Source organism: Chaetodon auriga, chromosome 22, assembly GCF_051107435.1.
Source record: "Chaetodon auriga isolate fChaAug3 chromosome 22, fChaAug3.hap1, whole genome shotgun sequence".
In the NCBI taxonomy this organism is placed as follows: Eukaryota; Metazoa; Chordata; class Actinopteri; order Chaetodontiformes; family Chaetodontidae; genus Chaetodon; species Chaetodon auriga.
Genome location: NC_135095.1, coordinates 11,506,091 through 11,533,880, shown reverse-complemented (window position 1 = coordinate 11,533,880; position 27,790 = coordinate 11,506,091). Strand labels below are relative to the sequence as shown.

At 42.5% G+C, this 27,790-nt stretch overlaps 2 protein-coding genes across 8 annotated transcripts in view; one reads left to right on the top strand and one right to left on the bottom strand.

Annotated features, from left to right (window-relative positions):
• cacna2d4a (calcium channel, voltage-dependent, alpha 2/delta subunit 4a) overlaps positions 1-27,790 on the top strand; it is a 79,349-nt gene that overhangs the window by 22,868 nt on the left and 28,691 nt on the right. The window lies entirely within an intron of this gene.
• On the bottom strand, positions 1,271-27,786 carry lrtm2a (leucine rich repeat transmembrane protein 2a). 3 transcript variants are annotated; one of them, XM_076722161.1, is made up of 7 exons: positions 27,179-27,786; positions 20,510-20,702; positions 8,601-8,827; positions 7,800-7,925; positions 7,116-7,204; positions 6,543-6,700; positions 1,271-5,265 (listed from the first exon to the last, which is right to left on the bottom strand). In XM_076722161.1, the coding sequence occupies exons 2-7, from the start codon at positions 20,586-20,588 to the stop codon at positions 4,739-4,741; spliced, it is 1,206 nt and encodes a 401-aa protein (XP_076578276.1). In that variant the 5' UTR covers positions 20,589-20,702; positions 27,179-27,786; the 3' UTR covers positions 1,271-4,738. The 3 variants fall into 3 exon arrangements, with proteins under 3 accessions (XP_076578276.1, XP_076578277.1, XP_076578275.1); XM_076722162.1 differs by lacking the exon at positions 27,179-27,786 and having other exon boundaries at positions 20,510-20,703; XM_076722160.1 differs by lacking the exons at positions 20,510-20,702; positions 27,179-27,786 and having other exon boundaries at positions 8,601-9,083.

Genomic DNA, 27,790 nt, shown 5'->3' with positions numbered 1-27,790 from the left:
TCACGAAGCTGCACTGGACGACTATTATACTTGAGTGTGTATTTATTACCTGCACCTTGATGCAGCGTTTATATGAGAATCAATGTATATACAAATTGCAACGTTCAAATGCAAACTGGGATCATTCAAATGTGACTTCCTGACTGTCTACGCTGCTATGTTGCAGGTTTGCACAAAGTATGTAGAGAGTGAGACTGAAGCATTTTGTAGACTAAATTGTCAAACATTCACCTTATGAAGAACACAGTGCATAGACTGCTGCTAGTTTGTGCAACAGAGCTGTGCTTTGGGTGAAAATTAACGAGTTTCTATTAATGCAAATGATAAGTCATATTTGCATGGTCGTTAAGTGGCTGGAAAGGTTGTAATTCCATTCCCGACCACTGCGTGTCAGTGTTTGTCTGAACAGAATCTGGTCAGTTTTACCCCAGTGCCTCCTTGCAGTTTGTGTTCAGCTTTCATGCTGATTTGGTGGCAGATTTAATTCCTCCTCCTGTGATGAAGGCCAGGGATTCTGTATTTCAGAGGCTGATCCAAAATCAGTCAACAGTGACTACAAAAAAGATTGTGTTTATGCTGTGCTAAGGCTCAGCAATGGATTAGTATATCTCTGTGGCAGAAGTGACGGGCTGTATGTAAATAAACCTAATACGCTCCTTTTGACAGAGAAGCAGACTGGAAGAAAGAGAGATAAGTAGGTAAATAGAAAAGACACAGAGAGAGAGTAAGTAAAGAACAGGCTAGAGAGAAGATAGTTGACATGGAGGAGGAGGAGAGGAAGCAGGGAATAAGGATAAAAACGAGGGAGAAGAGGAGGTAAGATGAGGGAGGTGGAAAAAGTGAAAAACGACACACAATAGACCAAACAGCAAAGGATAAAGAGGGCAGAGATGAGAGAAATGAAGGTGAAAAGACTAAAAAAATGATGAGAGGAAAGGCGACAGAAAGATAAATGGAGACAAGATAAGTGAGAGGAGAGAGAAGATGAGAAATAGAGAAAGGTGAGAGGAGATAGAGGGCATGGGACAGAGAAAATGAGATAAGGTATAGTATACAGAGGAGCTGTTATCATGACTGATTTATGATCTCATCTGACCCTTATTCCACTTCAGTTTCTGCCTACATCTCACAACATCATATTTTCTGGCTTTCTCAGTTGCCCAAAAATGTAATGTAAAATGTAAAAGGGCATTTGACCTGAACTGTGAGAAATATGCTATTGCTATTTGTGCTATTGCTAATTTTAAAAGAATAGATCGTTGTTGCAGTCTTTCAAACCTTGTCATTGGTCTGGATGTAAATTTGACATAAGTGTGATATGTTTTTATTTAAATTAATGCATACTGACCAGGAAATGCTTCATCATCATCATCATCACCATCATATCATCGTTGTCATGATCACAATCATAATAACACAACACACCATAGATTTCTGGCCAGTACAGTCTTTGAGGCCCTCAGTCATCATGGCTGCTGCAGTTTTACGTAACAAACTAGAATTTATTATTCTTTACACACACAGGCTATAGGAACAGGTTCAGCTAGCTAAGATACTTAGCTACCAACAACACAATACCTGCAGACCAGGGGTGAGAGGACAATGTTTCCACATTCAGAGACAGAGTTTTGCCATTTCTTTTTTTCATTTACTGCCCCACAGTCCCTTTAAAATATATGGCTATGTTTACACTAATCATTTAAATGCATTTAAAACATCACTTTACTCCGTTTTTACACATGCCCTGAAGATGCCAATACTTTAAATCTAACTGCCTGTCTTCTCCATCTCTTTACCTTTGCGATGCAAACTTGATCAGGACCGTATTGAAGGATCACATCATCTTAGGTCAGACTCCAGCATTTGTTGCATCTTGACTTCCCAGCAGCTTTATCCCCTGCAAATAATATTTATATGCCTCTATTCTGATGCAAGACGTAGAGTAATGTTCATAAATGCAGCAAAATGTAAGAGTGTGGAGGTCTGGGTGCTGGATAAGAGTATGTCTTGGACATGTCGCATCATAAAAGGCATCCGCATTTACATTTTTATTATATAACCAGTAATAAATCCTTTCACTAAAGCTCTTCCCACTTGATTTAGTTGTCATATCTTTGCGACAGCTTAACCATGTGACTAATCATGTTTGGATATTGTAGAAATAGCAACCATGGAAAATGCTTGAACTTCCTGTAGATGTTCTGTCTGATATCTTGACATCTACAATAAGGGCAGGATGCTCCTCCACAAATTCCTAATGCTGTTTGTTATTTCAAATGAGTTGCATCATGAAAAATTATTTGCAGGACATAAAGTGGGTCCTATAGCATTCCATGAACCCTCAATGGCCAAACTCTCTCTATGCCTCTTGCAGAAACGTAACCAACTACTGAACACAAATAAATGAACACGACAAATAAACAAACATTACAGAGATATTAAAACCTAAGACAAAACAGAACATAGAAGTCCTTAACACAACAAGAGACATACATCATGAACTGATACGGAAAACCATAAACAATTACATCAGAAAACATTTTGGGGATCGCTGGGCCAACACACCATATTAGAGACTAATATAATAATATTTATCTGCATCATACCCAGGTATAAGATAACACACTATTAATATAAGTTTATTTTCAGCCAATTTCAGATTGAGGGGGAACAATAGTTCTACTGTAGGGGAACAATATGCAATGAAAGCCACATTTTTTGAGATTGTTTCTCACTGAAGACACAAATGTAAAAGGTTGAAGCTTAAATCAGTATTCCATGGCATAAAGAAGGATGCTTGTGAAAACACAATGCAAAGCAAACCTTTTTTTGTGAACGAACTGAGAAATAGTGCAAATCAAACGGTTAAGTGACAATTACTGAGTTTACAACAGGACTCTTTGGCAGTAACAAAATTGTCATGTTGTGGTGACACAGCTTCCATTGCATATTGCTGACCTTTCAGGAAACACACAAGGACAACCGTATGGGAGAAGGGACGGATGAAAGGAAAGAAAGGAGGTGAAAGTCTTTAAGGAAGCATGAAAAACCTTCCATAAATAGCGCTGGATGGAAAGATGGATGGAGAGATAAAGAGATGAGACGGAGGAGGAGGAGGGGGACAAATAGCAGCGTCTTTTTGTTTAATCCCTTGTTCGTTATAATCCCTCTGGGCAAATCGTCCATTTTAGAAAGAAAGAGGGGGGAGGGGGAGGGAGGCCAGAGGGGATCTGATTAGGGAAATAAAGTGCAGGAGTCTGAAGGTTGTAGTCCTTCGATGAATTTCTGTAGTCCTTGCCAGGAGACAGGGTTCTCTGAGATAGTGCTTCCATGCCATAGTAGCAAACATTCACCTCTGAGGGGTGAACTCAGTCTGAAAATGAGCTCTGAACAAAGAATATTTGCTTTAAAGCAATGTCTGTGGTCCTTTAAGTCTCAACAGCTTCATTAAAACCATTGTGAATACTCTTCTGAACCAGCCTAGTCCAAGAAATCCCAGAAAATTAATTTAACTGCTGTTCGCTATGATAAGAGGCTTTTTTGATCTGTCCAGATTGTGATCATAATCATTTAACAAGCATCAAGTAAGCAAGAGCCTTTTTTCAGTCTGCAGAAAAGTGACAGCAAAGTCAAACTCCAGTTTAAATGGTTTGTTCCCCATTCAACTGACTGATAAGATTCACTGTAGAATCTCATTCACAGCTCCAGCTGTTGTTGGTCCAGAGAAGATCCAGAGGGAGACAAATCAGGTCCTAATTGGGGAGAAAATCTAACCATTGTCTCTGACTGCACCTATTTTCAAGCCCATCCATGGATGATCATTTTGTCGATGCAAATGGTTTCCTATTGCATGTTAAACAACTCTAACAAGTCTTAAGAGACACGAGACTGAAGGAGGCTCTGTGTTTGATTTCCTATCAACATATTATCTGCATGTATCCCCAGTGTTCTCTCTGCAACAAAGCGCTAGAGAGGCGTGGATTATATATAAATGACATCTCTTTGTGAGCCTGTTTCTACGAGACGTTGAGGTCCAAGGGAGCATCAGAGGAGCGTTAGGCCAGACGAGGGTGACGGGATCTGGGCTGGGGTCCTGGTTTCTGTTTTGTTTTGCTTTTTTTGAGAAACTACTGGCTTTAGAGAGGTTGAGGAGGAGAAAGATACAAACAAAGCGAGAGCCGGGCACTACAGCCGCAAATTGTTCTCATCATCGTCAATATTGACCCAATCGACACCATACATACTGTGAATCCCTGAAAATCCAACCCAGTTTTAGAACTACTGACTGATTGCACACCAGCTTAAATGATATGTTTCATACTAGAGAGTGTACCAAATCATTTTTGCTCTCAGCCAATATAATGGTAAAGTCAGCAGCAGCCAAGAGCAGCAGTAGGTGGTTGGTAGGCGAGTTGGAGGGATGATTGGTAACAAATACTGCAGTGAGAATACCTCCAAATGGAGGAGAGAAGAAATCAGGGACCAGATAAGGTGTGTGTATGTGTGTGTTAGAGAGTGGGACATAGAGGGAGAATGTTAAAAATAGAAAGCGGACCAAGAAAGGAAGACAAAAAGTCGGAGAAAGGTGTCAGTTTGAGAGTCAGAGGAAGAGATACCATAACTGTTTGTGTGCATAAAACAGGCTCTTCCATCTCTCTCCCCATCGAGCCCTTTTAATTTTCGCCCCTGCCAACCTTCACCCTTTGACATGCCAACCCTCCCCCGTCCCGTCACTCCTCTAGGCCACAGATGAGATCTGTTTCTCCTCCCTATCCTCCCCGTCTGCCTCTCCGTCTCCCATCAGTGGCTGCCTCTTCTTCAGCTCTCTCTGGTACTTGGCCATCAGCGAGGCGTAGATGCAGCCGTAAGCCGCAGCTGCAACCATCATTATGCAAACGATGCCGCACACCACGCCGGCAATCACCACTGTGCCGATGGCGCGGCGCACACTCACGGGTCGGTAACGGGCGCGGACACAATCTGATGAGGCCTCTCCGCCTCCTCCTCCTCCTCCCGTGCTTGAAGAGGAGTCATCACCAGTGTTGCTGTTGTCAGAAATTGGTGTTGCCCCACTGGGGCTAAGAGCGTTCCTGCTGCAGGGAGGAACGCCTCCTTGTCCAGAACGAGAGCCCTCACCACCTCCTCCTCCTCCGTTCTCATCTTCAAGTTGGAGGCAGTAGTTGAACATTTCCACTGGAACGCCACGGATATCTCGCCCACGCAGATCCTTCGGTAGCGTGCACTCCACCGCGTCCACCTTCCCCCCTGACGGAGAGAGAAAGAGGTGCAGAGACAGGAGGACAGGGAGAGGTCATTTATAAAATGCCTTATGCCTGTAAAGCACTACCAATTAACCGAGAGAGAGGGAAAGACGGAGAGGGGGGTGGTTGAACCAACACTAGGATGAGTCATACATCACTTAACACACACACAGAGTTTGCTGTGCCCTCTACACTGAGTTGGAGATAGCCTCAACTAAGCCCTTCTATAATTAAGGAGATGACATGCTTAGCTTCAGCAGAGCTCCAGTGTATATGTGGAAGAGAGAAATATCTAAGTCAATAATTCCCACAGGTGGCAGGAGGGTGAGGAATCTACTTTGTTATCGTCACATGCAACGTCTGTCTCATAGTATTCGTCTCGAGGTCGTGTGTGAGAGAGCCATTGATCTGCGCCGTCAGATACGTAAAGCAACAGAAACAACGAGATAAAGGAGGCGGATAATAAAAAGACAGAATGAGGAAAGTGGTATTTAGCCCCCAGATGCTTTTATCTCAGCGTGTGACAAAAGAATCCCCTCTGCAAACAGAGCGCGCTCTCCAAATATCTCCAAATATCCCAGCTGTGTGCGCCTGAACTAGTTCGCAGGAGATAGAAGTCAACACAGGCTGCTGTCACTAAGCATTTCACACTTGTTCAGTGCTTTGTCTTACTTTCTTTCACACATATCGTGCATCATCTACCCTTTTTAAAGCTACTGTCATGCTTTCATGTTCGACTACGAGATGTCTCCTTGTAATTTTCTCTGCTTCTCTGACGATTATTAAATTATCACGTCCGCTGCGTGTCGGGCCCCTCTGAAGTGTACCAAACTGAGCTGGAGAGCAGAGCCCGGCTAAGCAGAAGAGAGCAGAATGAAGAAAAGGGGAGAATGGAGCAGAAAAGAGAAGAGATGCTTCATTAGCGGGGCAGCTGAGGCCCGAGGCGCCGAGGTGAATGTAGATTTTTACACATGAAGAGAGAGCGGAGAGCAGCTGTGGTTATCTGATGTATTAACAGCCTGCAGAGACACGTGGATAGCACACACAGTACACACAATGAGTGTGGTAATGTGCATTCACACACAGATGCAGTTACATTATGAGAAGCACATGCATGCACAAATACAAACACACACCTAGCTATCTCTATGGTGAAATCACATTCTCGACTTTCTGCCCACGACACGCCGACTTCCTGACTCTTTTGCCCCCTTGTCCCATTCCCTAAATGAAATCAAACGCACCCTTTCAAAGCGCCTCCAACATAGATCAAACATCTACCTCTGTACAGCAGCCACTCCATCCAGTGTTTGAAATCGCGGAGGTTGCAGTCACACTCCCAGGGGTTGTGTCCCAGTTCCAGGTGTTGTAGGTTGGCAAGAGGCTCAAACGCTGCCCTCTCCAAACCATGAAGTCTGTTACCCGCTAGAGACAGCCACCTATGAAATAGAGTAAAAGTTATTTATTATATTTAGAAAAGTTACTTATAATAATTCAATAATTCAATATTATTGGTTGTTGAATTTGCTGATAATAATGCACATATCATGGTGTCATTTTACAAAATTCAGTTGTCGTAGTTAAGTGACCTTCTTGCTAATCAATAACAGCCACACTCTCTTCTGATTCAGCTACTCTAAAAAACACCAGGTTTATCAGATCATCTTTTATTCAGTGCCTCAGGTTTTTGTCCAGGCGCTTACCCCTGGCCTCCGACCTTTGACCTCCTCACTGGAGGAAGGTAATAATGTTCATGATGTTAACAGTGCCATCTTGCACTAGTGCTGCTCTGGGGATCTGTAAGAGCACATTTATTTAAACAGGTCAGTGCACAGAGTGTGTGTCGATGTCTACCTGAGGCTCTGCAGCTCATCCAGCAGCCCCAGAGGAACAGAGGACAGACCGTTCAGGGACAGATCCAGACTCTGAAGACCTCCCAGACCCTGTAGAAATATTAGAAACAATAGTAGAATCCATCGTTGCTCCTACGCTACAGCGCTGTACAGTACACTTTCCCCTAAAGTCATATTAGTGTTATTGGTGTCTTTCACTGCTGCCAAGGCACAGCTACTATCACTTGATGGGCTAATCTGTTTAATTTAGGGTCCCAAGTGAAGTCATGACACGAGCTGATTCTGCAGACTGCGCTGGTTTATATAAAAGTGGATGAAAGTGTTGAGCAAATGGTTTATTACTAATTTACCACCTGGATGGGAGCCCAGTCATGTACTATATATCCTCTCAGGTTGGCTCCACTCCTAAACAGAGCCTGTAGAGCCTCGCTCAGGAGTTCAAACAGTGTTTCAGTAGTGTTTTCAGCATTTTGGTGGACTGATCTGATGGTGTATCTCACACAGTACATGACAGACAACCAAGTGTGTCACATGCATTTTGAGAGGGAATGTTTTATGTATTACTGTATTAAATTAAGCACAGTGTCCTGTATGATTCTTAGCTGTAATAAGGCCTTTTCTTGTCGGTGAGCTGTGCTGTAGACTGTACTGTAGAGTGTGGGCTTGTATTACCTACTGTGCCTACCTGGAAGAGTTCTGTGTCCATTACTGTTAGCGAGTTGTTGTGCAGAGTCAGTCTTGTCAGGTTGGACATGTCTCTAAATAATCCAGCTGGTAAATTATCCAGGTAGTTATTAGAGAGGTCCAGCTCCTGAAATGCACACATACACACACACACACACACACACACACACACACACACACAGACACACACACACACGCAAAAAATAGATTTCCACTCACAAACACATTTGTATTTTAGACACTTAGCTGAGACTCTTACTGATGCAATGTGAAATGAAAAAATTCTGAACCCATTTCTGAGAGGCTTAATGCATAAGGCCTTGAGGAATCTTTACAAATAGATTAACGGCTGCAAAACTTTCAATGCACATTTTATACTTTAAGATGACACTCCTATTCAGAGTAGTGTACATTGAGTGCAATGGTAGGAGAAGTGTAAAAATCTAAATAGATCTCCAGTGTAAGAAGCAGTCAGAATGGAGGACAGCTTTCCCATTGATAGATGAACAGCACTGTGAAAATATAAAAATCTATAATGTACAAGAATATCCATAATTTTTTGCTTTTATATCTTTAATACCAACTAGGCTGTGCTTTGCACAAAATATGGTAATCGTGAGTATCCCTGCAAAACCTTGAAAATGTCAACTTTTCTTTACTTTTCCGATTGAGAGCAGAGGTTGTCTGCAGTTTGCTCAGTATGAGACTCAACATAGTACACTATCACTTATTATCCTGGGGGAAATTGGGACCGTGAGGGCAACAACGTAACACATACAACAGTAAACAAAGGGCTGCAGACCTCCAGAGAGGAGAGGTTAGCGAAGGCAGAGGCTCCCAGCGAGGCAAGCTTGTTGTTGGCTAACAGGAGGGAGCGACTCCCCGGAGGCAGAAGGTGAAGGGGAGGCAGGGACGAGAGACCCCGGCCCCCGCAGTCCACCAGGCCATCTGAATAGCAGAGACAGGGAGAAGGACAGGAGGAGGCTGGCGGCAGCAGCGCTGCCAGGAGGCAGAGGACACAGAGGAAGACTTTAGGAGGAGAAAGAGGAGGAAAGAGAAGAGGCATGGTTATTTCATTTTTCCAGTGAATTATCTTTTCAGTGTAGAAATCAATCAGGAGGACTGCAGAAAAAGTAGGAGAAATACATGGACATATAAAGAGGAATGAATTGAAACATCGAGTCATTTAAAGTGGAAATTATGGTCAGGAATTAAGCCGACGAATTGATTTGTCATTTGGGCCGTTAGATACAACGTAGCTTTCTGTGTCGTCGTCTGTCAATCAATCAGTCATCCACTCAGTTTATTGCAGTACATTTTGTTAGATGTATGTCAGAAGCAGGAAATAACTAAGTAGAACCAGAGCCATCCTTGTCACAGAGATTTTTACAGTTGTTTCAAGAAGTGCAAAAAAAAAAAAAAACAGCAAGTCTCGGTGAGGGAGGAAGCAGCAGCTCAGGACTAATGAAATACCTTTCTATGCCAGAGGCGGTTTTGATATGCTATTTAAATGCTCCAATTACGCAGGAAATTTCCATTTCCACCATGTTGTGCCACAGACTGGTGGTTTCCCTGGATGGTTAAACGTGAAGAAACCACACAGAGGTCTGTTTCTGCCCGTTTGCATGATCAAAAATCGATAATTTTATCTTTGCTTATGCATCCAGGGAATGATTTCCACTATGAACTGAAAAACTCTTTCTTTTCTTTCTTCTTGGAACATAACTTCCTTGTTTGTGCAGATGCTTTACATGAGACATGTAACAAGTGAATCCATGATAGAAATTTTGGTCCAAATCCAAGCAAAATTCAATTGGGTAGCCATCTGGTCCGGCGCCTTGGCGCCTTGCATTGCCGTGATTGATTTGATGACTTCCTGCAGTGCAAGGAGTTCCTCCAAATCTTTCCTCTTATCTGAACCTACTGAAGGAGCATCTAAATCATCTAAAAAGTCCAACATATCTGAGTCGTCTTCTGCACTTTCAGATGGATATAAGTTTGAATAAAATGATTTAAAAGTACTTTTTATTTCAACGGGGTCAACTGTTAGCTCATCAGGAGTTTTTTGAGTTTGTGGTATTAGCTGAGCAGCAGATCTACATTTCAAAGCGGCTTAAGAAAAATCCTTTCTTAAGCCATATTCTGCCTGGGAGATCACCGCAGAACCAAAACATGGCCACACTAATTATATTAACTGTTCCTCTGTGTGTGTGTGTGTGTGTGTGTGTGTGTGTGTTTAGCCTACTGTGGTTAGTATTTCAGTCTGTTCTGATTCTGCAGAGTCACAAAAAAAAAAAAAAAAGCTTTGCTTGTTCTTTGTGTGTGTGTTGTGTTTGTGAGTGTGTCTGGCTTTGTCTTTGTCTTACTTTGTCTTTTTCTTTGTCTGTCTGTGTGTGTGTGTGTGTGTGTGTATGTGTGCATCTCTCATCAGTCTAAGTGACACGCATGAGGGAAATCCCCTCTGTTTTTTTTCATTTTCAACTCATTGTTTTCCTGCAGAGTGCAGTCATTTCATCATTCCCGCTCATTATCTCTGATTCTTCTGTTTTCCGCTTTCATTCTGCTTCAAGTTTTTGTGGCCGCCTGTGTTTTCCTGTGTTTCAAGATAACGTTTTTTTTTTCTTTCATTCTTCACTTTTTGCTCCTTTTCTGGCTTTATGTGCATCTGTCGGTTCAGGCCTTCTCATTCACCCCTTTTCATTTTTGTTTGTTTCTCTGCCTGTCTGTCTTTGCATCTGTCTGTCTGTCTGTCTGTCTCTCCACTCTGTAATTCCCTCTCTCCCTCTTGAGTCTCTTTATCTTTCTCATTCTCTTTCACTTGGAGTCTCTCAGCACTGCTCTGTATTCCCTCAGTGTCTTGTTACAGTGGCTGACTTTGTTTCCATCCAATGGCTTATCAGCCCGACTTCATTTGTGTGTGTGTGTGTGTGTGTGTGTGTGTGTGTGTGCGCGCGCGGGGGGGGGCATATGCCTGTGCATCTGTGCGTGCATGTGTTAAGCACCAACAAAGCGTGATATTAAGAAAACTACTCAGTCTAAACTCCAGACACAGACACAGCACTTTTCACTTCCTGACAAGGCTCTTTGCTTCACCAGCAGATTTCATCACTTGCATCATCTGCATATTATTAGCATGTATTTCTCAGCGTGCCATTGCCTTTTGTCACACCATGTCTCACCCGCTCCCTGTTGTTGTATTGTCTCACTCTGTTAGTCCATCTGTTTCTCTCTAAATTTGCTTTCTTTCTCATTTCCTCTCACGCACTTTCAAGATTTAATTCCCTCTCACCACACATTTTGGCCGTCTGGCTCCGGGTGTGATGAAACTCTGTGAAACAGCCCTTTACTGCCCAGTCCACATTGTGATATGTTCCATAAAGCAGAGTGACGTGATGAATATCAGCAGTTATAAGTGATTGCGTAATGAAAGTCATCTCATTCTTTTCAAGTAATTTAACTTTCCTCAGGGCTTTTATGTCTCATCACTGATAAAATATGAAGTTTGAAATGGCGCCGTGAGAAAGAGAGTTGAGAGGATGCTTTATTCTGTATATCCTATTAAAATCATGTTTTATTCCCCTTAAACTGGTCATAAATAGACTTCCAGTGAGAACAGAATGACGGAAATTGCGGCTTCACCCCTGGGTAGACACTGAACTTCAGTCTAATTTGTGATAAATGATGAATGGAAAGAAGGGCTGACTGATTTGAGGAAAAATATGTTGTATTTGTGGTCTTCAATATATTTCAAGTGTTAGTGGGGAAAGCACAGGTGTTACTGTTAACATTAAGGATGGGCCTCCTCTATTCAAGTGTCCCAGTGAGCCGTGACAGCATGACAGCCGGCATGCACAACCCCAGGACCCTGTAACCGAAGCAGCTAAATGGAATTCAGTTATAATTGATGTACACCTGTACTTTTCTCTAAAATAACATGGCAAAAAGTCTTTCATGAAAAAGGCCTGTCAGATAAAATTATGCAGGCGATGTTTTCCAAAGGTTTTTTTTTTCTTTTTAAACCAACTTCTTTAAACCTCTAAGTAAACCTGCCTAGTTTTCTACAGAAGGAGATTTGACCAGATTAGCTCACATTTAGTAAAATACAACATTAACTGATGACAGTTAGTCATCAGTTAATAGAGAATGTGACCTCCCTCAAGCAGGACACTTCTTCATTTTGCCTTCTGAAGCAAAAAGGAGTGCAGACAGTGTGTGAACTCTCTCCTGTTCCTGTATCTGTTATCCTCTCTGCTCCATCCCACATTATAATCCTAATCTCCGGGAAAATGAACTCCATTTCGTAAACGGAAGAAAGGGGAGATTTTGAGGTATCCTGAAGCTTCCTGTGCCGCCTTACTCTGCAGTGGAAATGCTTCAGAGGGATCTTTTACTGAAGCAGCTCAGTAGGAATCTAGAAGGATTTTGCTGCACTGTGGATGTGAATTTCCCATAGCAGGTTTGAAAAGGTAGAGCAATGCAGAGATTTGTGAGGACAGTGTGGCTCAGAGGTAGAAGCACTGTTACACAACTTAGAGACAGTGAAAAAGAGCTGTGCGGAGAGAAAATGAATATACTCCCCTCACAGCACATCAAATTTCAGATTGCAGTCATTTTTGTGCACCATTCATCTTTCTCAGCCTGCGATATGGGCTTTATTTTGCAAAAATATTCTTCTGCTTCACCACAGCCCCTTTCCTCTCTTCTCCTCTTACTGTACACTATAACTCCCCCTCACCCCCTCCCTCAGTGCAGAAGCCTATCTTCCAACATTTATGAGTGGTTTTAGCTGCTCTCGTGGAGGAGGCGGTTGTTGTTTTGGCTTATTTTAGCTGCTCCAAATCCTCTCTGCTGTAGCGCTCCACGCAGCCAAACCAGAAGGGAAGTATTCAGCCACAGACAGAGGAGGGAAGGGAGGATCAGTCCAAATAAGTTTTAAGTGGTTCTGTGCAGTTTAATTCAGTCCAAACAGGCTTCAGACTGAATCTTTTATAAGAATCCCCAAACACATGCCGTAAAAGTGCTGACATTTTTGGCAAATGTAGGCTGGCAATGCTCTCAGCGATGGGAAACAAACTAAGACAAGGCATTAAAATGCAACAAGATGTTCCTGTTTGATTGAAGCAAGACTTCTGAGGCAACTCTGAGAGCAGGACTGCCCCTAAGACTCCCAGCGCCCCATGTTGGTGTCAGAAGTGACACTTTTTAAAAAATGTACAGTCCAAGCAGTCCAAGATTTCACAAGATTAATAATCAGCAGGCTTGGAAATATTTAAGAAATTGAAGTCTCGCTGTCTTTGTCTCATTTTTCAAGCTGTTTCGTGACTTTTAAATTTGACATTAATCAAGTTAATAATGATTAGAGCTATTATTTAAAAATGTCTTTCTGTTGTTGCCTGAGTGGAGCATCTTTCTAAGCTTTCGTTATTCAGCCATGTTAACTGGCACACCCATCTGCAGTCTGTGCACGTGTGCAGTGTGAAGTTGAGAAAGGGGGCAAATGACACATTAATCATAGCTACTCTTTTACTTGGGATAATTAACTGTCAGTGTGTGTTTGCATGCTCATTTGTATGTGTGTGTGTTGCACTGCGTATTGATGGTTTACTTTCACTATCTGTACAAAGTTGCAGGATTACGGTGTTGTGCAGGTACAGAGATGCACACATACACATTCATCTTGTCCTGTAAGTGAGGTGATGTTTGACAGCGTCTCTTAGGCAACACTGCTTGACACCTCCGGGGCCTCAGCTGTCTGTAAGTTTATATCCAGGGGCCCCTGGGTGACACTGGACACAGCTATGATGTCATCATCACAGGCACTTCTGTTACTAAGCTCTGCTGCATGCTACCAGGGGCCAGGCTGTTTTCCATGCAATCGACAGACTTGCTGCTATCTTGTTACTTGAACGACCAGCTGTCCTCTGTGCACCACACACTCGCCTGTATTTCTTAACTCTTTAATGTTTCACATGGTCCTCTCTGCAAGAGTCTGACCCAAATCTATCCTGCCGGTGCAAGAGCACGGTTAAGATTTGACTCCTGTGACTCCCAACAGCAGATACATGACCCGATCCAACATTATAGTGTGCCTTCAGTTCTGCACAAGCCCCTGAATATTCTCTATGAGAATTGTTGCCTAGCATAAATGGCATACAGTTAACAGTAGTGCTAAATTTGCTGGTTTCAGCTTTGCAAATGTATATAGATTTGCTCATGATGGATATATGATAATGCTTTCACCTGTTTGAGTCACAGAGACATCTGTGAGAAGAACGTTAAAAATTCTAATTCGCCATCCATGATTTGTCCCATCTATGTTACCTCAACACACGGTGTGGCCTGTCCTTCTACAGCAACAGTGCCTGTGTAATTTGTCACAGCCTGTTACAGTACATGTCTGATCTCCACTGTAACCTGAGACCTCATTTAGCAGCAGATGGAAAATAGCCAGCCAGCCAGTGCGTGCGTGTGTGCTCGCCTTGAATGTTTGTGTGTGTTTGGATCTCTGAACACACTATACCGCCTCACTATATGCACAGCTTTTCAGTCGAAGGCTCAGTATAAGAGGTACGAAAGAACACACAACGCACATATAATATCAAGTTCCCAGCAGTACCACCACATTGTTTCAACATTGACAAGGTAATGCCATGTTACCGTAGCAACCAAGTGCTGTAGATGACGTTCAAAAGAACAGAAGAGGCATACGGAGAGAAGTTTGCGGACCACATCGAGTCCCATCATTTAACCCACATCATCTCTTTTCTCTCGCTCGTTCCGACTGACTCACAGGCACAACTGTGTTTAATCGCTTACTCACACACAGGAAGTCATGGTCTCACACACCACACAGTGACACACACACAGCAGTTGAGGATAAGCAGGAACAGGGTGGAGGGGTTTAGGCTGTACTCCTGCTGACAGTGTGATGAGGGCAGGAGATGAGTCGTCCAAAATCTTTTTTTTTTTATATATACTTTGTTAGCCCCTGTGGGGTTACTTCCAGTATTTCTATCTCTCTCTCCTCTCTGTTTACTATTCCCATTCTCAACCTCCATTTCTCTGCAACCTGCTCTATCCTTTTTCTCCTGAGATGAATTCTGCATCCATAAGACAAAATCGTTGTTTTGACTTGGAGGGGTGAGTGGGTAATATGTAGGGTGATCTGCCTCTCTTATTCATGCTATCTTTATCAATTTGTGGTGTCACGTACATGCACACACGTACGCACAGAAGTGTGGCCCTTGGGGAAAGTATGACATGCAGTGACACTGTTTTTGTGATAGTGGCTATTAATTAGCATGAGTGACACATAAGAGATAAAGGGATAGGAACAAAGATGAAAGAAGTGATGGAAAACAAAAAGTAAAGCATAAAATGAGGCCAGTTCCAGCAGTTCCACTTTAACAGCTACATATTTCACTGCAACACCATTTCTTTGATGGATGCAGTATTGCTTTCTATTGACCACTCAACTGGGCCTCATCCAAGGCTGAATACATTCAGAATTTGGAGAGAAAATGAAGGACGCTTGGCTTTTGATGTCACATCCGCATCAGTGTGACTAGAATGGAATGAATTCTGCTTTGGACGTGTGACAGGTCTTAATGCATGCCCACTCATTCCTCAGAAGGGACGGATAGACAGATGGTATTGATCCAGGGCGCACCCAAAAACACATACACACAATGTATGAGAGACAGTTGTCAATACTATGTTAATGCTGCTTATTTTTTTTTTATTTTTTCTTTGATTATTTTGTTATTTATGTACTTTAAGCCATATTTTCTATAGATAGAGGTGAAGTAGTGCGTCTAATCCTAATATTAAACTTGCTTGTACAGTGCTTGAGATCTCTTATCTTTCTAATTGGATGCCCTTTATAGAGATTTGTGGAGCGTTCACTAAGACAAATCGAGCACATCTCAACATGGCTATGTTATGATTATGATTACTTAGTGAGTAAAACACTATTTTGTCTTGGGAATGGGCCTTGTTATGATCATCATAGCTTATCAACCTCACGCTGGAGCCATACTGGACTTTGATTTAATACTATATCAGTGGTGTTCGGCAAGTACTGAACTGGAGTGGTGCTGTTTGTGGTGCAGAGGATTATCCAGATTTATCCCTGCCAATGTCCTTTGAAAGTGGGCCAGTATCATGTATTTGTGTATTTCATTTGGCACATTCCTGTCGTACCTGCACCAAGCTAAACTGTGGTCAAAGGAAAAGGGAGAATAAAGCTAGTGAACTGTGCTTGCAGGCCTGTGCATGTGGGTTTCTGCATGCATCTTGGACAGCTGGAGCTAGTTCAAGGTCACCTCAGCATTAGAAATCTTCTAATTCCTACATGACGCTGGTAGCTAAGCTGGCATAATGTCACCACAACAACAAACTGTACTTTAATTCCCAGATCCACATACATTACAGGCCTCAGAGGAGGTCAGAGGTCAAAGCCACAGCACCCATGTAGAAGAGAATACTTCTGTGTTCTTAGAAAGATCAGTGCTATAAACCATTCTATGAGAGGAAAAAACTTAAATGCAAAATGTTCAGTTGTCTCTCAGTAGAGAGACCTTGTTGATTAAAAATTGTCTCTTTGTGGAATTAATTTGTGTGCCTGTGTGCCTACGGCTCTACCTATCAATTACATTAAAATAGCTATTGATTACATACCAGGACTTACTAGATGCTTTGGATAGTTTGCCAACGAGCTGTCCTTCCTGTATTTATTTAACTCCAAGCGTCATATAAACACTACGTGAAGGGATCAGGCTCCAGTCCAGACCTAATGCTACATACACACACTCACTCTCTCACACACACACACACACGCTCACATACTCTGTGTCACACCGTGGCTTCATGCCAGACCCAACATCCTAGCAGGGTTGAAAAGCGCCACCAGCTACTGACCACCCAGTGATGAATGTGGTGTGTTGGTACGTTCTCACAGCTGACCAGTGTCTTTAAACAGTTAAAATCAAACTAGCTTGGTACACAGAGAGTGTACTCAATCACTTTAATGACCCAATAGCTGCTGCAGGGAGACAAAAAGCTAGTTTCAACTGTGTTATAGCCAGTTTAGCTCCACTGTGGCTCTGGCCTAACCCTTATGCTACTCCCTTAGTCACTGCTTTATATTACAGATGTACTCTTAGCATAATGCTACAACCTAAGTCACTGTATTATGGGTCTGTTCCAAGCCAAATGTTTTAACCTCAGTCAGTCTATTGGCTCTCCACTTAAAGCCAAACCCCCCCTCCTTTCTCTCTCTCCTTCTCTCTGTCACTTTCTCTGTCACTGTTTTGATTAAAAGCTATGTGGCCAGTTAATCTGCCGGCTTTGTTTGGGACCGCAACAAGGTGCATAAACACGTACACACAGACGACGATCGGTTAAGCTACAGTGTGTGTTTATGTGTGTGTGAATAGCAATGAATTCATGCCTGCTTGTGTGCAAATGAGTGTGTGTGTTGTGTCAGATGAGACAGTCTGCTGGGATCGTGGAGGCCTGGAGGCACCATATGGTCTCTGTGTCGCTCATAGACCTCTCTGTTCTCCTCTCTCGCCTCTCATCCTTCATCCCTTCTTTTCCTCACTGTCTTTTCTCCGTCACTACGCCTCTTTGATCTCACATCTCTCGTCCTCGTCCTCTCCGCCCCCCCACCGTTTCCATCTTTTTTCCTCGCTTCCTCTGTCTCAATCTTTCTGTCACTCACATTTTATAATGTCCTCCACTAGTTTGTACTCTTTTTAAGCTATTGTTACTTTTTTTTTTTGCATGGGGCTAGAACAGTGACTACATTTTGGCATCAGAAATTAAGTTTGGCATTGAAAAAGGAAACATTGTCATTGAAAAAAGTCATATTTGCACTAAAAGAAGCATTGACACTGAAAACTGAAACACAGGACAAAGATGTCATGGAGACTACATCCATGTTTTATACAGTCTGTGGGTTGTGTTCATCCTCCAGCAGGGCACTTATCTTTTTACCTATTTGATTACATGAGGAATACCCTCTATTGAACCACTTACCTTCTGGAAAAATCTGCTGAGAATCTGGACCAACATCCATTTATTTAGAACTCACTAACATGTTTAGCTGCAGATGTGATGCTTATTCGAAGGAGTGAAAGCCAGTAGGATTGGATAGCCAATATTATAGCTGCATTATTTCCAAACTGAAAGGATAAAAACCATCCAGAGGAGATTTTCCCAACCTGGCGAGCCATTTGCTGTTCATATTAATGGCTTAGAATTGATCTAAAGCATTTGTAAACCACTGATAATGCTTATAAACCCTTGTATACAGGGTGACTCATGGTCCAGATTTTTTTTAAATCAGTGTTTTTATTCCGTCTCTCTCTCTCTCTTTGTTTTTGGAATTTGCATTGATGACAAAAGCCTGAGTTAAAATGTGAAACTTTCCTGAGGACATGGCCATTTTTTCCTGATTATAAAACCATCTACCTATTATAAAACCTCTTGACTACTTCTGGTGTTTTTAGGGACAAAGAAATGTTGCAGTAAGCTGCGATGGAAATGCATTTATTGATCATTTGGCACAAAAAAACTGCTTTCAGCCAGCAGTTTAAAATTGCTTTGAACACTTGAAAACACCCATAAAGCATGCCCCGCAACCTTTCATAAATGTCACATCACTTTCTGTCTCATGTAGGTTACAGCGTTTCATCACAGTTGTATGGTCATTAGTTGAAAATATGACCAACACTCGCTGACACTGAAGAATAATAACACTTCTTCAAAGACTGTCTATTTTTCTTGTTGATCTATTTTCTGTCACTCACAGAGCTTGTGCTTTAACCCTGCTGACAGCACCTCTTTGAAATTTGCAGCAGTTCAAACGTTTGCACAGATAGATACTGGATTGAAACGCATCTTTTGTCCTTTCTGTCTGTCAAATTCCATTCCTAAACCAACCTCATCAGCATTAGAAGAAAACACGTCCTTGATGATTTGAACTCTTGTCATTCTCTGTGCTGTATTAGTCTGACATATTCGTTAGCTCTGGTTTGATGGACCTACCCCCTTCCTACCTCTATTACATGCATCTTTCAGTGACTCAGTATGTGTTTGTGTGTGTATGGCAGTGTTAGGATTTTGAAGAGCAAGAGCAGAGATCAGAGAGCTTCTGAGCTTTGCAAGAAAAATACAGGAAATAGTGAAAAACCAAATTAGAGAGGCAAGGAAAACACCTGCTATTAAAATACTTGGCAATACTGATAATGCACATTTTGTGTCAACAGTGAATACTGAATTGAGCTGAGAGACTGACTGTTTTGGCGATATGCTGTTACATTCATGCCAAGAATGTAATTGCATGGAAGAGACACTGAGACTGAAGGAAAACATTTTTGATGACTGATGGAGAATATTTTTTGATTCATATTCCTAAAAGGCTTTAGCAATACTTTTAATGCAATATTTATGACGATGGAGCTTAATTAAATACACTGAGAGGGGGAAACTGAGATGGATAATGCAGTTATATTAAACTGAATAGACTGCAGAGATGGATGGAAGGATGAAGAAAAGGTAGAGGACAGGTGAAGAGACAAACGAAGAGGTATGGGGTGGTGGGATGTAGATGGAGGGAGGCTGAGCGGCCCAGAGGGAGATATATCTATCGACTCAGAGGTGCTGTGTGGGTGTGTAGAGGTTCTGACAGATAGTGTTGCCCTGTTATTTAGTGTCCCCGGTGTTTCGCAGCAGTTTGTGGGGGTGTTTTTGCCAGACACCTCTGGAACAATAATACTTCTCCAACAGGAAGACAAAGATCCCTATTTTTATGGTGTCTTTTTTTTTTTTTTTTGCAAAGCCATTTATTTCCTGCAGAAAATCGCTGCATGTGTTGATGCGTGCACACTCGCGTCATATTAGATGCATAACAAGTGAGAGAAAGAACGTGGAAGGGAGCTTTCATGTTTGCCTAATAGCTGAAGAAGTGTCTGCAATCTCTCGGAGAGCAGAATCCATCCACCCCATTGTCTAAGCCACAACACACACACACACACACACACACACACGTACACACACGTACACAGCTGCCGAATCTGTTGCTATGCCACCCGACTTCTGATGGATTTTTGTTTTGACTGAGTGTATCCATGGTATAAGATGGGGAAAGAGTAGACAGATTATGGAGTAAGACAGACAGGGAAACAGGCTGGAACAAAGCAGACAGGAAAGGAGAGGAAGAGGGATGTAGAGATAAAAAAAAGGGGAAGTGAGTTACGTGAGTAACGGTATGAAGAACGAGAAGAGAGTGTGAGGGGGAAGAAGACAAAGGAGGGACAGGAGAAGGGAAAGGAAATAATGCATAGAAAAGGAAAGAAAGGAAAGGCAAAAAAAAAAAAAAACCTGCAGCTTTCCCCCATTATTCCCTCCCCAGACTCTTGTTTCTACAGACTGCTGGCTATATTAGTACATGTAATGTAGCATTTCACTGGAGGACTTGGCACATGGCCACTGCATGCTCAGTGCCCTCATCCTTTGTGTGTGTCTGTGTGTGTTTGTGTCTGGGCATGCTAACATTAGCAGCTGTCAAAACAGACAGTGTTACAATAGATGGGAATAAGCTGGAGCAGAGTTGAGTAGGAACACAGGCCAATTTTTCTCTTCCTTTTCGCAGCTTTTCTCATCTCTCATCTTTTTCCATCCGCTTTTAGTTTTTTGTCCACTCACCAGGTCTGGCCAGGTTGTGTGTGATCGAGCTGGGCGGGGGCAGGCCGATGCCCCCAGGGGGGTGGATGTGGGGGGGCATGACACAGAGCTCTGCAACCTTCCTCTGTCGGAGGGGCGGGGCTATGGGATCGTCAAGCCGCCATGCCTACAGCCTCCACTAGGGCGGTGACTGTGAAAAGCTACACCAAAACACCTAAGGAGAGAGAGTTAAAGGATGAGTGAGACACACAGATAGATAGACATATAAAAAGCAGAGATGAAATAGTGCAGTTTTCTCCTATTTGCACTTTCAGACATTTCCAAATCCAAATTCTGAGGTGGTATCACACCAATTTGTTATTGGACAGGGCTACACAAACTAATGTGCACGTACACACATGCACACACACACCCATATATGCCAGCAGCAGCGAAGGCTAAAGCAGCGGGATGCTGTGTGTGTGTGTGCACGCTCATCTTTGTGAGACTTTCTTGCATACATTACAGTGTGTGTGTATGCATGTGTTCGCACCTATGCTCCCTTGTGTGTGTGTGTGTGTGTGTGCGCGCGCGCGCAAGCATCAAAAACTGCCCCCCGGTATTTCATAGGCATAAATAATAGATGTGTGTATCTGTGGCAGTTTACACAATCATTTTGCCTTTCCCACAGACAGACCCCCTACTGCTACTGTCTGGCACAGAGACTGACAAGAAGCGAGAGACAAAGTGTGAGTGACACAGTATGAGAGAGAGAGGAGGAAGAGAGAGGGGAGGGAGGAAGAGAGAGGAGGAGAAAATGTAGTGAGAGGATAAAGGCATAGACTTGGAAATACAGAGACATATGGAACCAGAACATAGAGTGGATAGAATTAATGGGACGAATAATGAAAAGAGACACTGTGTCTCTTTGTGTGTGTGATGCTGCCAAACTACCCTTTAGCAAGGCAGCAAGTGGTTGGAGGTGCTGCTGACACTCTTTGAACTCATCACTGAATGAATAAAGGTAACAGCTCACAGTACAGTAGACCTAAACTGAATGCAGCGCCTGCTGAGTAAACAGTGACAAAAACGTCTCAGAGTACATAAAGTACCTGAAATTTCAAGGTTTTTGGAGATAATGCTGTCAAACCATTTGCGTAAAGTACGTTTTACAGCAAATTATGGAGAGTGTAGACATAAAACCACTTTTGTCAGGCTTAAAAAAAAAGTTGTAAAAAGAATGACCCTTTCCAATTACAGTAGTGTAATGAAACATATCCCACATGCTTTGAAAAAGATGATTCTTCTTGTCACTGTTGAGTCATTACAGTGAAAATAGGTTTTTACGAGTAGGAAATTACCATGGGAGAAAGCTCTCTGGAAACTCAACACAACATGACTGATGCACGCTGTTGACTCGCACCCCCTGGGCCAATCAGTTTAATTGTGAAAATGCTGGAGTGCTGCTGTGAGATGCGTCTTTTCCCAAAGTGTCATCGAAACCCAATCAGCAGTGTGTGAAATATCGCACTAATCAGATTATGCTGTTGTTCAATGGTTAGCTGTTTGTGGAGAAAAATCAGAAACGCAAGCAGGCTTTTTCCTCCACGGCTCATTTTGCCATGAAGTTGAATGGAGGTGAGTGTGCGTCTGTGCCTGTGTTGTCGCTCGTTTGTGGATGCATGTGCAATGATTATGTAAATTTGCACCTGTAGCAAAAATTATAGTAGAGTAGCAGGAGGATAAAGTAGACGTGTGGCAAGAAAAGAAAGAGGAAAACATGATAGATGGATCTAAATGAAGATTTACATACAGTCAAGCAGGCGAACAGTAGCTGCAGTCACTTCCAAAAGTAACACCCATCAATCTGTTCACTGTCAGCAAGTTATTTACAACTGGTTACATATGAGTCAGTGGAAACTGGAGGAGAAGGAAGTAGGGGAAGGGGGAAATAAGAGAGAGGGTGGTGTTGAGGAAAGGAGGTGTAGAAAAGAGACAGTGATGAAAGGATAAAAGGAAAATATAGGCGAGGCAGTAAATGCCAGAAGGGGAGGGGAGGTAAATATAAGTGCAACAGAGAGGACATTAAAATTCTCCTCCACAGCCTCCGGAGTGTTTTGGTGTGTGTGTGTGTGTGTGTGTGTGTGTTTGTGTGTTAAGTGTGGGGTTATGTTTGTGCGCCCCACTGGTGCTATTTGTGTTATCATTATTGCTATTAGTACCTGCCAGACACTGAACGAAATATAAAACACTTGTCTGATCTATCAGCTGTCTCCCCTCTTTCTTTATATTCCCTCTCCACATTGCGCTTCCTCACTTCCTCCTCTCCTCTCCTGCATCTCCTCCTCCGTCTCGCTGTCTTTTCTCTTCCTTTATGACCTTCATCTTTCAATATTCAGTATTCCCATCTCTCCCTCGCATCTCTCTCTGTCCCCTTTCGCTCCTTGACAAAGGAACACAGACATGAAGCGAGGATACTCAGCAGATGGGTTTCCTGCATGTGATTAAAGTCACATTACCCTGGCTCTTGTGGGAAATTTGAGTTGTTCTTTTTAAATGAGCACATGAGCATCACTTGGAAATTCAGAGGCGCGGATCAGAAATGCAAGGAACTCAAGGAATTTCGATTTTTCTCTCTGCTTCAAGTGTATTATTTATGGTGATTTATTTATTATTAATGATTTATTAGAAATTTTGACTTTTTTTTTCATCCAGTTTATTATTTCACTTATGCACCGTAGAGTATCTGCAAAGCATTCTTCACACATTGTGATTCATGCTATTTTTCCTGCTGTCATAGTTGTTCATCAAATTAAATATTTCTGCAGCTATTTGCAAGCTGTGTGAAATCAATCTTTAATTCCTGTTTCAGCTTTGGAACTGAAAGTGTTGCCTTGGTTTGCAATGTTGGCCATTCGTCAAGTGATTCACGGCTTTGTGTGTGTTTATTTTGATTTATTTTGCAGAGTAAAACAGTTTGGCTGGCAAGAAGCGTGTTACTTTACGAGCAGAAAGTAAAATTAGTCAGTTGTTCTAATTGTCTGCCTTGATACAAAATGCTGAACGGCACTTATATCAAGTTAATAGCCAAATGCTGATTGCTGTTTGTTAGCCTCTTGTTTACTTCTCATTGTTGATTACTTGCTTCTGATTTTTTATATGCACAGATGGGAATGGATGAAAAATGTGGTCAAATGTGCCAGAGTTCAATCATGTGCACAATCATGCTGGAATTGTCCTTTAAATTATGTATTGGAGGCAGAACAGAAGGTCACCTCTGCAGCCACATTTCACTGTTCGCCCATCAGTTCCCATCATGTTGAATGGGTGTCAGGCTATTCTCAGAAAGCTTTTTTTACCAATTTGACCTGGACACAGGGGCAGCCAAAATCCACACATGCACCCATGTGCACATTCGCCAACACATGTGTAAACACTCGGGTGCCAAAGTGGCCTGCATGTTGGGGAATCAAATAACACCTCCTCCCCTCCGCTGGGCTCCTCTGTCCTCTCCTCGCTCCATCCTATTTTTTCTGTTTATTCAACTAACATTTCCTGTCTGCACCTAATCCAGATTTATACTTCATGGGGTGTTGCAGAAACTCGTGCAAAGCCCCCGACGTGCATTTCCTCCGAAATTTAACCACATACCCTGGGGGCTCAGATAACAAGTAGAGACCACCAACAGTGGCAGGTCCTCTTTGGTTTCCCCCCACGTGTTTATGACAACGTGAAAGATGGAGTGTAAATAAGACAGCTTCAGACAGAAATGAAGGTGCAAGAGCTGGAAAATGTACAAGACAGCCATTTAATTTAGTGTTGATGCTTCAACAAGCAAAGGGTTAATTAACATTAAATCCATCCCACACTGAAGGCATCTACTACAGAGCAACAGAAACACTGGGACAGAGGAGCTTAGATCCTGCTGTACTCAGCACAGGAGGGTGTGTCTGTGTGTGTATGTGTGTGCGCGCGTGCATATGTGTGCACATCTTTGCTCAATTTGCCCACTTGAGCTCATTTTTCCTAGTATATCGTCGTTCTTGTGACACGTCTACATGGCCTGACTAATAGTTTGTAATCAATATGGCTGGAATTCTGTCCAATTTGCCACCAAATTGAAATCCACCTGCACACAAGAGGATGTCTATCCATGTGTGAAGGCAGGTGTGTGTGTGTGTGTGTGTGTGTGTGTGTGTGTGGTTAATGTGGGTGTGTGACCACTAAATGAGTGACATCACAGCTGTAAACACACAGACCAGTCAGTCACCCCACAATAGAGAGGAAAAAAGAAATCAAAAAGCCATAATAACTGAGCACTGCTGCTCCATGTTGTATGTTCATCTGTTTGCATGTGTGTGTGTGTGTGTGTGTGTGTGTGTGTGTGTGTGTGTGTGTGTGTGTGTGTAACAGCGCAGGTTGCTAACAAAGGCAGAGAGAGGCAGCCAAGCTCCCCTAAATCAATTTTTAATGGCTTTCTTACATAGGGGAGGGGAGAGATTGGGGCAACACAACACACTTAAACACACACATACACACACACACACCTAAGCACATGCTGATAGCTTGACAAATAGAGCCACATATGTGTTGACAGGCACACGGTGCAAAAATATGTACAGATATTTAATTACACATGCATGTGGGTATGCAGACACACACTGTGCATAAACAGTCGACGTGTCCAAAAACACACACGTTTGTTCAAGCATACACTAACGCTTAAGCTTGAACACATGCTACATGTGTCACATGCCAGGGGTGTACTGGTACGGAGCATATGCTGAAAGAGTCAGAAGAATAAGACTAAAGTAGCTCAAGATAGATACGATGGACAACATTAGATGTGACATTTCAACTGACAAATTTAATTTAAGTGAGAAATTGACAGTAAAAAACACTTTTTCTGAATAATATCTGAATATCACCCAGGAAACGACTGAATGAGCAGTTTTGTAAGAGTCGTCAGACTGGTCTCAGATGTTAGTTTTGTATTTAGTAGACATGTCAAACCACAGTGTTAACCGTAGAGCTAGTTGGTGATCATTTTCTCCAGGTTTATGTTAGGGTGCATCAGCATTGCTGAGAGGACATTTAGACAGTTCCCATTAATTGGTAGCTAATGCAGAGAGGCACGAGAGCCTTGAGGACATAAGGGTGGAGTGCCTCACACCCACCGCATTATCGTATAATCACAGTGCAGCTCTTGCAAGTCAATCATTTTTACATCACACCTTTTTAAAAACAAGGTTGGAGTCGACAGAGTGTTTTACAGCAGGTAAGAAAAACAGCAGCACACTACACAGTGGGCATCAGACTGAGAATCAACAGGACGGCAAGCAGTAGAACCTATCAAGGGTTTCAAATTGATTAAAATTGCATAAGATACTTTGAAGGTCAGAGAAACACAAGTAAGACAAGAAGAAGCAAGGCAAGACTGATGGCAGCTAGATAAAACAAAATATAACTGCTTGTATATTCACATTAGATTTCTAACAAATAACTGCAGCGTTCTCTGACGTTAAGTTGTCTGTGCAGTTTACATCAAAGCCGTAAGGAAAAAGAGACAAATGATTAGATATTATTATTATTATTATTATTATTATTATTCTAGTAATCGTTAGGAAAGCACAGATCCAGCTCCCAGAGATAGAGTAGCACACTGATTTGCAGTAATTTTGGTGGGGTGGCCTAAGTCGTACCTGCAGGTCACATGACTCATTATTGGAAACTTATTGAGATTCTTTTAGGCCATAATACATGGTAGGAATGGCTGTATGAAGATTGGCTTTTGTGGTCACTCAGACAGACAGAATGAGATAAAGATGTGCTGTGGTATGGGAGCAGGAAGTGGACAAAACTTTTTTGGGGCATTCTCGCTGGGGGAACAGCTTTTACTGGAATACATGGGGTGCCGTGTTTGAGTACCTCATGCAGTTTTAATACATCTTTGGGTGGTACATCTGCTATGCTTGCTTTGGCCATGTTAACCTTGTCTAGGCTAGATGCCAACAGAATATACATACACACAAGAGGTTTGGTAGAAGCAGGCAAAGAGTTACCACAAGATTTACATTTCTTTTGAAATCAACTGGCGTGTGGCAGGATTGAAAATAGCAATTCTTCCCTGATATCATGTTATCATACATTGAGACCACACCATTTGCTGTTTATGCCCTGCAGAGTATGTTGTTATTTTCAAATGTTAGAGTATCGTTACAGAATACTGTTTCTCTTAAGGTCTTTCACACTTGTGTCACTTGAATGCTTTACTGCCGCCGGTCTGTGTCTGTGTACTTCTTTCGGGTTGAACTGTAATATATAACCTACAAAATCAACGAGTATTCCTTGAATCCTATGCTTGTGTGTGAATACACCACTGATGCTCTCACCTTCTCCCTCTTCCCACCTCTGCAAGCTGTGCCCCAGAACCACAGCCCCAAAAAATTCCAGTGAACGTGCACGTTGTGTATATCCAGGAAACAGGTTAAGGGCTGACATTTTCAGCATCCACCTCCTCACAGCATGCATCTTTGGCCCCATCAAATGCCAATTTGTTTATGTGAAAAAAGCCAAGTCTGTCTCGCTCTGCAGTCTACTTTGTGTGACATTGTGCATCTTTAATTCTAGTCATAAAATGAGATGAGGAGCAGTTCCGTTGAAATGAAGTGAGAGTGAGGAGAAGAAAACTAACACCACAAGCGGACTTACCTTTGGACCAAATTTCTCAGACGGCACCAGCCTTAGAGCTTTCTGCCACCAGCCATCCCCACAAAATATCCCCCCCCCCCAAAAAAAGATAAAAAAAATCTCTCACAGGACAAAACAGAAGAAAAACATTCACCCCTTCAGTTCAAGAAATCCATATATTCAAGATCCTGGTCAAACGAATAATATAAGAATAATCCTTCTTTCTGTACAGACAATCCCCCCCAGCAACCCACCAATGAATTGTGGAAAGAGGAGGGATTGTGTAGAAAAAAAAAAGAGGGATTGTAGAAAAAAAATGAGGTGAAGAGAGTCTTAGAGACACAAGAGGAGGGAAGAGAGGATAAGGTCCGTAGAGGGAAGAGGGATGGAGATAGTTAATCCTTTTCTTCCGATCTATTCCCTATATGAATGATACGTCCAGCGCCGTCCTGTTCGCTGGTTGTGCACCGCCGTGTGTGTCTGAGAGGCGTGAGTGTGTGTGTGAAAAAGAGAGAGACGGAGTGTGTGTGTGTGTGTGTGTGTGTGTGTGAGAGAGAGAGAGAAAGAGAGACAACGGCGTTAGGTTGCTGGCGTCATGCGCTAGCCCTTCTGTGTGTCGCTATGTTTGTGATT